Genomic DNA, 13,959 nt, shown 5'->3' on the forward strand with positions numbered 1-13,959 from the left:
AGACAAGCATGTTACCAAATAGCTGCACAGGGACCATTAATTATTCTTCTTGAACCAAGTTTTCAGGTTATTATTCAAAGAGGAAAAACTCATTTTTGATTAATAAAGTTAATCTCTGGAATACCAGACACACAAGTACAAGTTTGCAAGCTATTTTTTCCATCAGTGGTCAAATGATGTATGCCCTCTTCTCTGTTGGATCCTCTTTGCAGTCCAAAAAGCAACACCCCGAAATTTCACTGTGACAGACTTTGCATTGGAAAGCACCTTAACATGAAAGATAGTAAAACACTGTCCCTCTGTGGCTCTGAGGGGAACTGTTGGGTCTATTACAGGACCCGTTGTATGACATCAGGTTGCACAGACAGATGTCGCCAGAGACAAGGAGCTGTAATAATTTAGGCAGTCCTATGTATCCCCACCGATTTAAACACCTGCAAACTTCCACTTCAAATAGGCAGGTTAAATATTTAATAATAAAAATGTTGTTTCATCATAACATGTATTTTCCTCCAGTTATAAAAGATGCTGTGACATATAAATTCACTTGCAAATCTTATATATTGATATGTATTCGTTTCATTGACTAGTTAGACACCTTTAATATGTCTAATATTGTGATCCATGATGCATTGCTATTTCCCAGCTAGAGTTTGTTTAATGTTTTTTACTTACTCAGTTTTTAGCATTTACACAGATGAAGTGTATAACATTTAAGTCTTTTCACAGTGCATTAGTATTTTTATTTTTTTTTTGCCTGTCCCGTTTGGTTCTTTTGCCATCAGAATTATTGTCTAAAGGCAAAGAAAGATGCCCATGCAATGACGTTCCCATGAGCTCCACCGGCAGCCAGCTGTGCCAGAGTGACCGAGCCCCAGGCCGAGAGGCCGAGGGCACCCCACTGCATTAGTATATTTTACTTGAGCTTAATATTTAAAATAATACTTTGATCTCTTAAAATAAATTAAATCATAACTTATTACTAAAACTGATTATGTTGTTCTCCACCGTTTGCTTAACCAGACCAGAGTCTTGTACTGCAGGATTAATCTGAGTGTACCAGTCCTGGACTGTTTTTTTAACCAGGAGGATCCCAGGCTTGATTTTCGGCTAAGCAGGGAGTCTATGACAGTGTTGCTAAATCTCCTGGATGCCACAATTGAGACCCTGATGTTTCTTTTCTGGTTGGCAAGAGGAGCATCCTACAGGTGGTCTCAAGAGTGTTTGGGATGCCTCATTCTACTGTTCACTACATTGTTGATAGACTCACAGAGGGGGTGGTGGCCATTCGCCACTAGATCATGTTGCTCCCAAAGACCCTCAAGGACCTGGAGGTATTGTCCTGTGGGTTTGCATGGCTGGCACGGCAACTTTCTGAGAGCCGTGGGTGCAATCGACAGCTGCCACATCTGCATCAAGTCTCCAAGCAGCCCTGATGATCAGTGCTACAGAAACAGGAAACTGATCCCATCTTCCAGGCAGTTTGTGAACATCGGGGCCGCTTCATCAACACGTACGTGGGCTGGCCTGTGTCGGCAATACAGTCTGTTCTTACCTGAACTCCTGCTTTGATTTTTCACTTAATGTCTCCATAATCAGTAAATACCTGATTGTAGAGACATCTTTAATCAAACGTGGTCTCGACAGGTTCCCTTTCATCACAGTCCATTTAATATCAATCTTATTTACAGTAAGTTTCATAAAAACACAAACAGTTAAATAACAGGAAAGTGCTTATTATGACATATTACAGATTATTTATACTGGCACAGTTGAATTTTGTATTTTTAAAAAATCCAACATTTTTAACTTTGTCTCCAAACCGCTCAATCTGAGCTGTCCTCTAAGTGTACTCATTTCTAGTCCTGTCCTGTATGGTCACTAACAGAGACATTCTTAGCATCTTCAACACTGCCAACACTCAGCCTCCTGTCTGTTTGTCTGTGCCACCATCTCCACATCATACATCCCAGCAGACCTTCACTACCATCTTGTAAACGTTCCTTTTCACTCTTGCTGCTATTCTTCTGTCACAATTCCAGGCTGTTGTCTCAGAGATCAGCAGACCTCTATAAACCACCTCTCCCCCACTGATGGAGCGCTGATCGTGTGTCGACACAGCGGGCAGGTGCCAAACTGCTCACAGACTCTGAAGTTGCAGTCTTTACATAAACACCGGTGGCCACAAGGCAGTGTGATTCTGGCCTCTTTCACCATGCACACCACACAGACGTTATCTGTTGTAAAAAGAGAGAGATCCCAATTACAAATGTGACATCAGGAAATGAGACCACACTATTACAGCTGATTTCACTTTTATCTTCTCTGGTCAGAAATGTGCAACTGAAATTAGCCAAAAATGTTTGAAATGACTCTTTACCTTCTGGCATTTTTGTGTCAAGACAGGAGATGCAGTCCTCACGTCTGAAGCCTGAAACATCAGGAACTGAACGAAAAAAACTGTCAGGATCAGGTGAGGCGAGCGGTTCAGGTGCAGGACAGGATCTTCTACGGTAAAGCAGCTTTTTGTTTTTCTTGGAGTCTTCAGCAAAGAGAAAGGAGTATTTGAATAGTCATTCAGTCTATGAATCAGACAACATTTATAACTCTCAGAGCCTGTGAATTGCTCTGCATTCACAGAACAGGAAAAACATTCTGTAGGTCAAATATAACCGTGGTTCTTGTGAACTTACCCAGAAGCAAAATGGAGCGCGTCTGTCCGTAGATGTCTATCATGGCCCACAGCGGCTGTTTAGTGTCCACTCCTGGTTGTCGCTCGTACGCCTCGTTGTTGACACCTATGTATATGCTGCCATGAGAAGAAACCCAAAACTCCAGCTCTGAACCTGCTTGGCAGACAGATTCATCCAATGGAACAACCCAGTGTCCGGGCTTGTCAGTGAGGTTGGGCATGGACATGCAGGGCAGAGGCAGAGATCTGGTTGAGGGTGGCACAGTGGTAAAGCCCACACGCAGAGCCCCGTAACAGATGGATGAATCCTTCTCTATTCTCAGACAAATCTTCTCCTGGATCTTCACTGGACGGTTGCTGAACACCAGCCCATTCATGAAGGTGTTATCAGTCTTCTCTGCGAGTCGACCTCCATGACTCAGACGTATGTTTTCTCCCACAGCCTGACTGTCAAAGGTCAGAGGACTGACACAGCGTGAGCTGCATCTGTGTGACACCTCTGACTTGCCAACTACACAGAATTAAATAAAACTTATTAGTGCAGATAAAAAAATATTTCTTTGCATGTGATCAGATACTTAAATATCATGCATACATTTAATGGTTTTAATGAAAATTAGTAGTCTGACTTACTATTAATAAAAGATAACTGAAAATAATGTGACAAGGTTTTCTGTCATGAGCTTATTTTACACCTTTTAAGATGTTTCTGAAAAAGATTTTAGTGCAACTACACAGCAAATTCAAAAGTGTTAAATGTTTTGGTGTTAGTAGTCTTAGAGTTAATTTTACTCTAAGTAGAGTCACATGCTTTTAATGTAACTCTGAGGTGTAAAATGATAGTAGTTAAAATCGAGTGTTAAAAATGAGTGTTTCTATTTCAAATCTGGAGGTGTTACAATGGAAACATTAACTCTTGACCTCTTAACTCTGAACTCCTACAGGGGCTATGACACTAATAGAGTAAATTCACAGACTCCGCCCCCAGCACGGCTCCAATCGAAGCTGAAGTGAAGCCGTTTCAGAACATTTTGCTCTACATATTTGAGTTGTTTGCCATGCTTGGTAAGTCATTTTTTCAAAGATTGTTTCAATTATTATTATTAGCTTTTACTTCTGTGGCTCTTTGGAGTTGAGACAAAGCTGTGTGAAAGGCATTAGCCATGTTGCTCGCTGATAGCACCGCTCGCTGTTTTAGCTAGCTGAAAGGTATTGTTTTCGGCAAATACCACAGCCTTGAAAAAAAGCTTGCATGTGAATTTTCGGTTAAATTTTTTGGTCAAATACACCTAAAACAATGTCTAGAATGTGAAATGTTGGTATAATGGTGCTACTTGAAGCCTGAAAACGATCTCCCATAAAAAACGAGCAAACAGCAGTAGCAGACGTCCTGACTGGGTTCTACGTTAGCATTTAGATCCCTCCAGAGTTTTGTGCACACGGTTTAGGTAAAAATGAAAAAGGTTGAGGTTTTACATTTAGTTCAGTATTACCTGTTGCCTGTGTCCTTATCTTTTGGGAAAATACTTTACACAAGTAATGTCTCAAAAAGGATTCCTTTTTTTTTTTTTTTTTTTTTTTTTTTTTTTTTACTGTGCTGCAATTGATTTGTGCCATTAATTAGTGTCAACTAATTTTTATTCAATCTCCACATAGAATATGCTTGTGAAGATGGAATATGGGGGAGAGCAGAAGTGCGTTGAAGTTCCACAAAGTGATGAATGAAGGACATGCATATTGTATTTTGTATTTATTGAAATAAGTGATGAGAATGCTGTTATTTGCATTTACCAGCTCACCTATGTCAGACCTTTTGATAAACGAAATTCTAATGAAAGTGAGAACATGTACACTGTTACATCTTTCAGAAAATGTTTTGAAATTGTGGTGCACAGTTCAGAATAAATGTTTTTCAAAAACCATTGCGTCTTTTTAGTAAATGTTTATTTCCAAAAGAAATTTCTAGAAGTTCAGAACAGTAAAATTCCCGCTTTTTAGAATTAATTAGAAGATAACTCTTACGTAGTTAAACTAAAATACTCTTTGAGAGTTAATATATAAACTCTTAACACCAAGTGTTAAATTATCAACTCCAGAGAGATTTGGTGTTTAACACTAAATCAGAGTTAACATACCAACTCTCCAAAAAGAGTTAAATTAACACTCTCTGGTGTGGACCCATATAGACACTTTAAAAGTGTTGAAATCAAATCTGACAGTGTTAATTTGGACATGCTGGATTTGCTGTGTATAAAAGCTAATAAACTTGTAAACAAGTCGTAATAACATTTGCAAAATCCTGTGCTTTCTCTTTTGAGAATGATGTGACACTTTTGACTTCATCCTGATCATTAAACAAAGTAAACTAAGTTGCATTCAATGTCCACTAGGTGGCCTGTGATTATTCATTGTTTATGTCTCACACAGTTATTGTGTTTGCACTTTATCTTTGGCAATAAGCATTTCCTCTAAAATATAAACTTTATCTTTAAAGATTTTTACATTTAATTCACAGCTTATAATTAAGATTTTTTTTTGCAGTCGTTTGCTAATCCTTACAGTACTTTGCCATTTTTCATATATTCTTTTTTTGTTTTCACTCAGTTTTCATGGATTTATTTCAATAGATAACAGCAGATTTTACATTCTTCAAAGTTGCAAGTGAAAAACATCTGTTTCTCATATTTATGCACTATAATTTCCAAAGTCAATTATGTTGCTTGTTTTCATATAATATAAATAACTGTTTAGTCTAGTAACAATATAGAAACAGCTGATATTTGTTGATTTTGGTATAATAATTATTGATTTACCAAACTGATATATAAAGCAGCTCTGTAACTTACATTTAAAAATCCTCATAGAGCGTGACCATGGCATTTTGAAGTTGTAAATAATACTTGTCAGCTGAGTCCTGATGGATGATAGTGTGTGTGCTCCTTTATAGTTTCCACATGTGGGTTGAAAACACAAACACTCCCAGAATAACCAGGAAAGGAAAAGGGGAGGGCCTGGGGAAGTGACTGTACTTTCTGATGATGTCATCAACCTCCATTCACAGTTCAATTTCTGAGCTGAGTGAGGACATCAGGACAGTAATGTAACAGTAACAGTCTTATTGAGCTTTAATTTTCTGTGCACAGATTCTATACTATGTACTATTGTTAGGCTTTGTTTATACATGTGAAATATCAGCCCAAAATACTTTTTTTTTTTTTTTTTGCACTTGTCAGGAATTAAATCCAAACCAACCTGCATGCTTCAAAAAAGCCAGACAGTCTTCCAGGGACATAATAAAGACTTTCTGTTTGAATAACAAAACAAAGAAAAAACAAAAGAACTGGATGATGATGGTGTCAATTAAAAATATTTGCTGTTTTTTGGTTTGCTTTGGAGCATCTTTGTCAGTCCTCTACTTTGATTTTAGTTTTTATTTTGATGGATATTTTACGGCTATAAAACCGAAACACATTGAACAGTAGAAGAGTGACACACTTTTCATGCACAATCTAAAATATATATTAGAACATTAACAGTAGTGTAATAGTTAATGATGCTGAAGGTTTAGGAGATGGCTTCTTTGTTGTTTTGCTGTCAGTTTAATCTTTGTTGATTGATTGATTGATTGGTAATTGATTTCAACATGTGAACAATTTACAAGTAGTACAAGTAGTTAACCTGACCTTTTCTGGGAATGACTTTTATCGGTTGTAAATCTCTGCATCTCTCTGCATTTCTGAGAACTTTGTTTACACTCGTTCATGAATTAGGAAATCCTTTACACATTAACAAAGGAAAAACAGCGCAGCTTTTTTATACTATAAAGTGACTCAGATAAAGCTTTTAAGTTAACCTGTACACAAGTCATAATGAAAGTACCAAACTCTTTTGCTTTTACTTTTGCAGACCAGGTTAAAGTTTGGCCTTAGTCAGATGAGTTGCCGACAGAAACAGTTCACTAGATGAGCTTTGATTTAAAATTCAGGGTTAGTTTTCTTTCTTTTGTCATTGCTGCAGTGGGTGGGATGAAAAAAAATTATCTTTAGATTTCTGTTGATGTAATTTCATTTTGGGCATGGCTAGTTCAATGTGCTGCAGTAAGCATCAGCTGAGTGAAAACAGGACAACCATGGCAAAAATCATAAACATAATCATAAACTTAAGGAGAAGAAGTGAATTTGGAAAGAGTTTATGACTGTAAGGCAGGATTGTCCAACTCCAGGCCTCGAGGGCCGGTGTCCTGCAGGTCTTAGACGTGTCCTTGATCCACAACACAGCTGATTGAAATGGCTAAATGACCTCCTCAACAGTTAATGAACTCATCATTTGATTTAGGTGTGTAGACATAGGGTGATATCTAAAACCTGCAGGACAACGGCCCCCGAGGCCTGGAAGGTTGGACACTCTGGCTGTAAGGCTTTTGTCATATATAATCCAAAATGAGAAGAACAACACAAGAAACAAAAAACCTTTAGGATCTGAAAAATATCCAATAAATGAATCACACCTCTTTATGAATACAAATAGTTACTCACAGAACAAGGCTAAGTTTAAAACCTGCTGATTTGTTGTTGCATGCTGTTTGTTCACTGAACTCTAAGTTAAAGAATAAGTTTTTTTATACAGATATGGGGTAACATTGCATACTAAAGAAAAGGTGCTACACCTGTCAGGAAGATCAAACCAGGAGAGTCGAATACAAAAGTTAGCCTTGATGTTCATTAATTTTCATGTCACAGCCAATCAGTCTTCCAGCTCTTTAATAAACTATTTGAAATAACGAACAAACAAACAATAGGAAAGCTCCATGGGGCTGAGGATGGAAATTTGGACCTTCAAAATCAAACTACAAACTATTTTTGTTTTATTTTGACCACCAGTGTTATTAATTTGTCACAGTCTGACAATAGAGACTAAGGTTTTTAATTTCACTGAGATTTTACTGTCATGGTTCTGGGTCCTTTTAGCCCAGCATTTTGTGTTTTCTTGTATTCCTGTGGTAGTTTGTATTATTGGATTATGTTCTGGTTCATTAGTGGTCTTTAGTTTTCTATTGTGAGCTATATGGGCGATCGTGGCTCAAGAGTTGGGAGTTCGCCTTATAATTGGAAGGTTGCCGGTTCGAGCCCCAGCTTGGACAGTCTTGGTCGTTGTGTCCTTGGGCAAGACACTTCACCTGTTGCCTACTGGTGGCGGTCAGAGGGCCTGGTGGTGCCAGACTCGCCTTCCCTCCTCCTGCTTTACAGGTGAAAATAGAGCAACAGGACCGCTAGTCTTTGACTTTATTTATTTTCTGCTGTATTTTACTTGCATCTATTTGAAAGACTGAGTGTAAACACAAAAATATATATATATATTATGTGCTGGAATGTGCAGAAAATAGGTTTAAATATTAAACAAATTTCTTCCAGTCAGTGAATGTTGCATATAACATAAAACAAGTTTTGAAAAGAGACTTTTCCATTTGATTACATTTTATATGATGGATTATGCAGAAAAAGTAGAATTGGGCTGAAAGATCTATCGCTTTATCACCTATTCAGGTTGTAAACCGTGTTTTTAAAAAGTAACTTAGTAACTAAGTAATTAATTACTTTTGGAAATAAGTAATCAGTAAAGTAATGGGATTACTGTTTGGGGAGTGTGATTGTGTGTACATGTCCATTTATGTTTATTCCTACATTGGGTGAGTGCTGAGTGTTTGTATATGTGTGCATGAGGGTGGGAATGCATGTCTGCGTCTGTGTGTGCATGTTTGTCTGTGTCTATATGTCAGGTCGGGTCTTAGACTCCACCTCTCTGGGAACTCCCAGGCCCTCCAAAGTGTGGAGGCCTATCTCCCCTCACCACACTCCCTGCCGGTGACTGATGCCCTCAGAGGTCGGTGCATTGGTGGTTCTTGGTGTCCGGGGCTGGGCGCTCAGGTATGTACCAGCTCACTCCCGGTGGCTACTTGGCGGGGCCTGGCGCCTGTTGCTCGGTCAGGCCTCTTCCGGGGTGCGGAGGGCCCTCGGGCCTCTGGCCTCTGTGCCTGCGGCTCGGTTCACTCTGGCACAGCTGGCTGCCGGCGGAGCCGACGGGCACGCCGGTGCAGCCCCCTCTAGCTTCTGCCCGGTGGCTACTGGGTGACCCCTCGTCTGGGGATCCTCAGCCCTTCCCATGAAGGTGGCACGGATGCCCCTTCGGTGGTCCTCCTTGGGCTCTTGCACTCTGGGGCCTCTGGATGTCTGGGGCCTGGATCTCCTCCATGCCTGCTTCATGCCCTGGGGGACAGGGCTATAGCTCTCTACATCCTCTTGCAGACCATTACATGGGGAAACCATTTGAATACAAGCGCGCCGATCCACACAGGTGTGCACACGGGTGTTCACTGCACTGCACATTGTGCGCTGTCTGTCCTGCGTGCTGCACAACAACATTCAATATTTAGTATTTACTGCTGTTTACACTTAGCTAGATTAATGCGATGGTGTTGTGTTTAGTATGTTGCTTTGTTTTTTTTTTGCTTATTTTCTATTCTTTTTCTCTCAACAGGTGATCCCGGAGATATTTTTTCCCCCCCTTTCTCACTGTCCCTCTCCCCTTCTGTTTTTCTTTTCCTTCCTCTTTCTTTCTCCCTTTCATATCCCTCACTCATGTCTGTCCCGTCTGTAACAACTGAAAATAAAATAAAATAAATAATAAAAACAAAGGTCGATCAAATGGACCAATACGGCAATGCCATGATGATCCATTTGGCAAAATAAATCCATTGGGTATCCTTGTTGGTCTTCAGACAACAATTCTGATGGCTAAAGAACCAAATGGGACAGGCAAAAAAAAAAAAAAGTAATGGGATTACCTTTTTTGGGGAAGTAATTAGTAATTAGTTACTGATTACTTTTTTCAAGTAACTTGACCAACACTGGTGGAAGGGCTGGATACAGAATGAATGAAGACGAGCAGAGAGTCCCAGGTGCACATTTAGCAGTGCCAAGTTGAAATAACTCTATGTTTGGACTTGTCACCATTGGCCATAACACAATCAATCCTAATTATTATATTTTCAAACAGCATTGATCAACATGTGTTCATACAAGAAGTGGCACAAACTTCATTAATATAACTATAGATAATATTTGACCTAAATATGTGGGTCTTGCTATTTGAACATGTATGTTAGATGAATATCATAATGATTCCATTATATTAAACACTCCAGTGTAGGTATATATAGTATATATGCGAGTATATGTCCAGTGTATGCAGTAATATATGTCAAATATCCACAACAAAACTCTCTAGATCAATGTCCACTAGGTGGACATTGATCTAGAGAGTGACTTGTTTTCTGCAAATTGTATGTAAGTACACGTTACTTCCACCTTGTTGCCCCCAAATTGCATGCAAGTACAGGGTATTTCAACCTTGTTGCCTGCGATTTGCATGCAAGTAAAGGGTACTTGCGTCTTGTTGCCCTCAAATTGTATACAAGTAGAGGGTACTTATAGTGTACTTGTTTAACTATTTCTTGCAAAAACCTGAATTGTTTCTTGCAAATTATATGTAAGTACACGTTGCTTCGACCTTGTTGCCTGCAATTTGTATGCAAGTAAAGGGTACTTGCGTCTTGTTGCCTGTAAATTGCATGCAAGTGCAGAGTACTTAAAGTGTACTTGTTTCATTGTTTCTGGCAAAAACCTGACTTGTCGGCTGCAAAACACACGTAAGTACAGTGTACTTGTGCCTTACTTGCGTCGTGTTATAAGGTGCTACAGAAATGCCATTGATTTATATAGTTGAAGAAATGTGGCTTTATAGTTGACTGGGAGATTAAAGTGATAGAGCCCCTCTGTCCACTATTGAAAAGTCACTGATTTATAACTGACTGGGAGATGATATCTAAAAATCATGCATGTATGGTTGACTGGGAGTCAATCCTGTATTAGTCAACATTAAATGTTGTCCTTTGAGATTTAAACATAAGACGGAATAATATTAAACTAAAGATTTAAACCTTTAGTTCCAATTTGTTCTTTTCATTTAACAACACCACCCAGAGTCAAAATTATCATCAGCAGACACATTCATCCTGGGGAAAAATGAGTGAGGGAGACCATCAGAGTTAAGCTGGGTTTGCTGGCTGCAGAGGTTTGGAGAGACTCTCTCCCTCGATTACTTTAGTTACACACTAACAATGGAAAAACAGCATAGGGTTGGGTTTTTTTTTTTTTTAATATAAATGATAACGTATTTCAGATAAATATTTCAATATAACTATAAATGTAGATAAAGTTGTAAACAATTCATATTGAAACCAGCAAATTCTTCTTTCACTTTTGAGAAAACGTGAAGGTTTGCCCTTCATCTACAATTAATATTTAACTCATACACATTACAACAGAGTGAATTTTTTTTTTATGAAACAAAAAAAGGTTGAGTATATTTTAATAATATAGAAATGCAGTTCAGTAAATTTACATCAACTTTTCATCTCAAAGACTCTGCAGATTTACAAGTTTAACAAAAAGAAAATAATTCATATACAAAATTTTACATGAGGTGCTATTCATTGTGTTTGTCTGTTATTTTTTTTAATATAAATGACAAAGTATTTCAGATAAAGCGTTCAATATAACTATAAATGTAGATAAAGTTGTAAACAAGTCATATTGAATCTAGCAAACTCTGCTTTCACTTTTGAGAATCACGTGAAGGTTTGACCTTCATCTACAATTAATATTTAACTGCTGCACATTTGCAGCTGCTGCAAGTTTTATCATTTTCAGTCTTCTGCAAGTGTCTGTTTTCAGCTACACAATCAGAGTTAAGCTGGGTTTGCTGGCTGCAGAGGTTTTAAGTGTTCTGTTACCCACTGAAGCACCCATCTTGTCAGAAAGATCAGAGAGATTGAAGCTCATTGCAGGGATCAAGCAGGACTCAGAATCTTCACTAGCAGCTCCCTCAGAGGGAAATCTTCAGACCTCCACCGTAGGCTCACCCCAGAAGATGGACAAACCCAGCACTTTATGAACAGTGTCATAGTGACCTTTGCTTTGTGTATGTTAGACAAACTTACAAGTTTAGACCTGAAGCATTCAGCATCTTTATATCTCTGGCAGATTTCTCTTGCACTTGTTTATACATTACAAGTTACTTTAGTTACACATTAACAATGGAAAAAAAAATTTTTTTTAATATAAATGATAAAGTCTTTCAGATAAATATTTCAATATAAAAATGTAGATAAAGTTGTAAACAAGTCATATTGAAACCAACAAACTCTGCTTTCACTTTTGAGAAAACGTGAAGGTTTGCCCTTCATCTACGATTAATATTTAACTCATACACATTACAGCAGAGTGAATCTTTTATTTTTAAATAGTCAGCAGTTTTTATTTGGTGATGATTCCTGGCTGATGTCTTGGAGCTTAGATGATCCCTGAAATAGTTATATATTAGTGATCCTGATACATGCTCAATCATCCAGGTAAGAAAATCCCAAAAGGTTGATTCATATAGACGTAACGTTTTCAGTGGGAGAAACGTTTCGTCACTATGTCCAGATGAAGAGAATCAACCTTTTGGGATATTAGTGAATACATACACATTTGATAAAACAATGTAATTAAATGCAGTTCTAACTCTAAAACATTTTTGCACATTGCATAAACTTAAATTGTCACAATATATTCAAAGTTGTCTTTGTGTTAACAATATAAAATCAGATAACAAAATTCAGAAATGTGACAAAGTTTTCTGATTGGAGATCACTTGTGCTTTTTTTGCACCATAAAGCTGTTGAAGTTTGATTAACCACTTATATACTATTTCTTTACCTGTAGTAACAAAGACACCAGTAAACCCTCATAAACTTGTAAACAAGTCTTAATATAATCAGCAAACTTACATGCTTCCACCTTTGAGAAACATGTGAAGCTTTGCACTTCATCCTTATCAGTTGAAGCAAACTCTCTCGATCATTGTGAACTAGGTGGCTTGTGATGACTCATTGTTTAGGTGTGACTCTCACACAATTACTATGTGTGCACTTTATCTTATAGGAAGCTGAGCATTTCCTCTAAAACATAAACGTTATCGTGGCGGTCATTCGCTAATCCTTAAAGTACTTTCTCTGTTTTATTTATTTTATTTTATTTATCATCAGTGATGTTTTACTTAATAACAACAGATCACTCTGAAATTCTTAAGCCCTGTAGGAGTGTCCCCCCAAGAGGGACATGGACACCCTAATGATCCTCTACCTAATCACACGAGCCAAGGTGTGAAAACAGGTGTATGTCAAAATCAGCCAAGGTTTCGGGTGAGCTCATTGTGAAACCTAGCCCTACCTTGTATGTAAGTACAGGGTACTTCCACCTTGTTGCCTGCAATTTGTATGCAAGTATAGGGTACTTACAGAATACTTGTTTAATTATTTCTTGCAAAAAGTGACTTGTTTTCTGCAAATTGTATGTAAGTACACGTTACTTCCACCTTGTTGCCCCCAAATTGCATGCAAGTACAGGGTATTTCAACCTTGTTGCCTGCGATTTGCATGCAAGTAAAGGGTACTTGCGTCTTGTTGCCTGTAAATTGCACGCAAGTGCAGAGTACTTAAAGTGTACTTGTTTCATTGTTTCTGGCAAAAACCTGACTTGTTGGCTGCAAAACACACGTAAGCACAGTGTACTCGTCCCTTACTTGCGTCGTGTTATAAGGTGCTACAGAAATGCCATTGATTTATATAGTTGAAGAAATGTGGCTTTATAGTTGACTGGGAGATTAAAGTGATAGAGCCCCTCTGTCCACTATTGAAAAGTCACTGATTTATAGCTGACTGGGAGATGATATCTAAAAATCATGCATGTATGGTTGACTGGGAGTCAATCCTGTATTAGTCAACATTAAATGTTGTCCTTTGAGATTTAAACATAAGACTGGGAATAGTATTAAACTAAAGATCTAAACCTTTAGTTCCAATTTGTTCTTTTCATTTAACAACACCACCCAGAGTCAAAATTATCATCAACAGACACATTCATCCTGGGGAAAAATGAGTGAGGGAGACCATCAGAGTTAAGCTGGGTTTGCTGGCTGCAGAGGTTTGGAGAGACTCTCTCCCTCGATTACTTTAGTTACACACTAACAATGGAAAAACAGCATAGGGTTGGGTTTTTTTTTTTTAATATAAATGATAACGTATTTCAGATAAATATTTCAATATAACTATAAATGTAGATAAAGTTGTAAACAATTCATATTGAAACCAGCAAATTCTTCTTTCA

At 38.0% G+C, this 13,959-nt stretch overlaps 1 protein-coding gene across 1 annotated transcript; it reads right to left on the minus strand.

The window, feature by feature from the left end:
• Positions 1-1,460: 1,460 nt before the first annotated feature.
• LOC146507030 (E3 ubiquitin-protein ligase NEURL3-like) lies at positions 1,461-3,249 on the minus strand. Its single transcript, XM_085180385.1, has 3 exons — positions 2,694-3,249; positions 2,381-2,542; positions 1,461-2,237 (listed from the first exon to the last, which is right to left on the minus strand). Exons 1-3 carry the CDS (start codon positions 3,067-3,069, stop codon positions 2,059-2,061), a joined length of 717 nt encoding a protein of 238 aa, XP_085036511.1. The 5' UTR covers positions 3,070-3,249; the 3' UTR covers positions 1,461-2,058.
• Between the last annotated feature and the right edge of the window lie 10,710 nt (positions 3,250-13,959).

Source organism: Neolamprologus multifasciatus, chromosome 12 (assembly GCF_963576455.1).
Source record: "Neolamprologus multifasciatus chromosome 12, fNeoMul1.2, whole genome shotgun sequence".
Lineage (NCBI taxonomy): Eukaryota > Metazoa > Chordata > Actinopteri > Cichliformes > Cichlidae > Neolamprologus > Neolamprologus multifasciatus.

Excerpts from the sequence above, each read along its gene's own strand:
- LOC146507030 (XM_085180385.1), bottom strand. The coding sequence starts at position 3,069 with ATGAATGGGCTGGTGTTCAGCAACCGTCCAGTGAAGATCCAGGAGAAG. Across the intron at positions 2,543-2,693 it reads GCGCTCCATTTTGCTTCTGG|ACTCCAAGAAAAACAAAAAG; the intron begins GTAAGTTCACAA and ends TCTTTGCTGAAG. Across the intron at positions 2,238-2,380 it reads TGACACAAAAATGCCAGAAG|ATAACGTCTGTGTGGTGTGC; the intron begins GTAAAGAGTCAT and ends TTTTTACAACAG.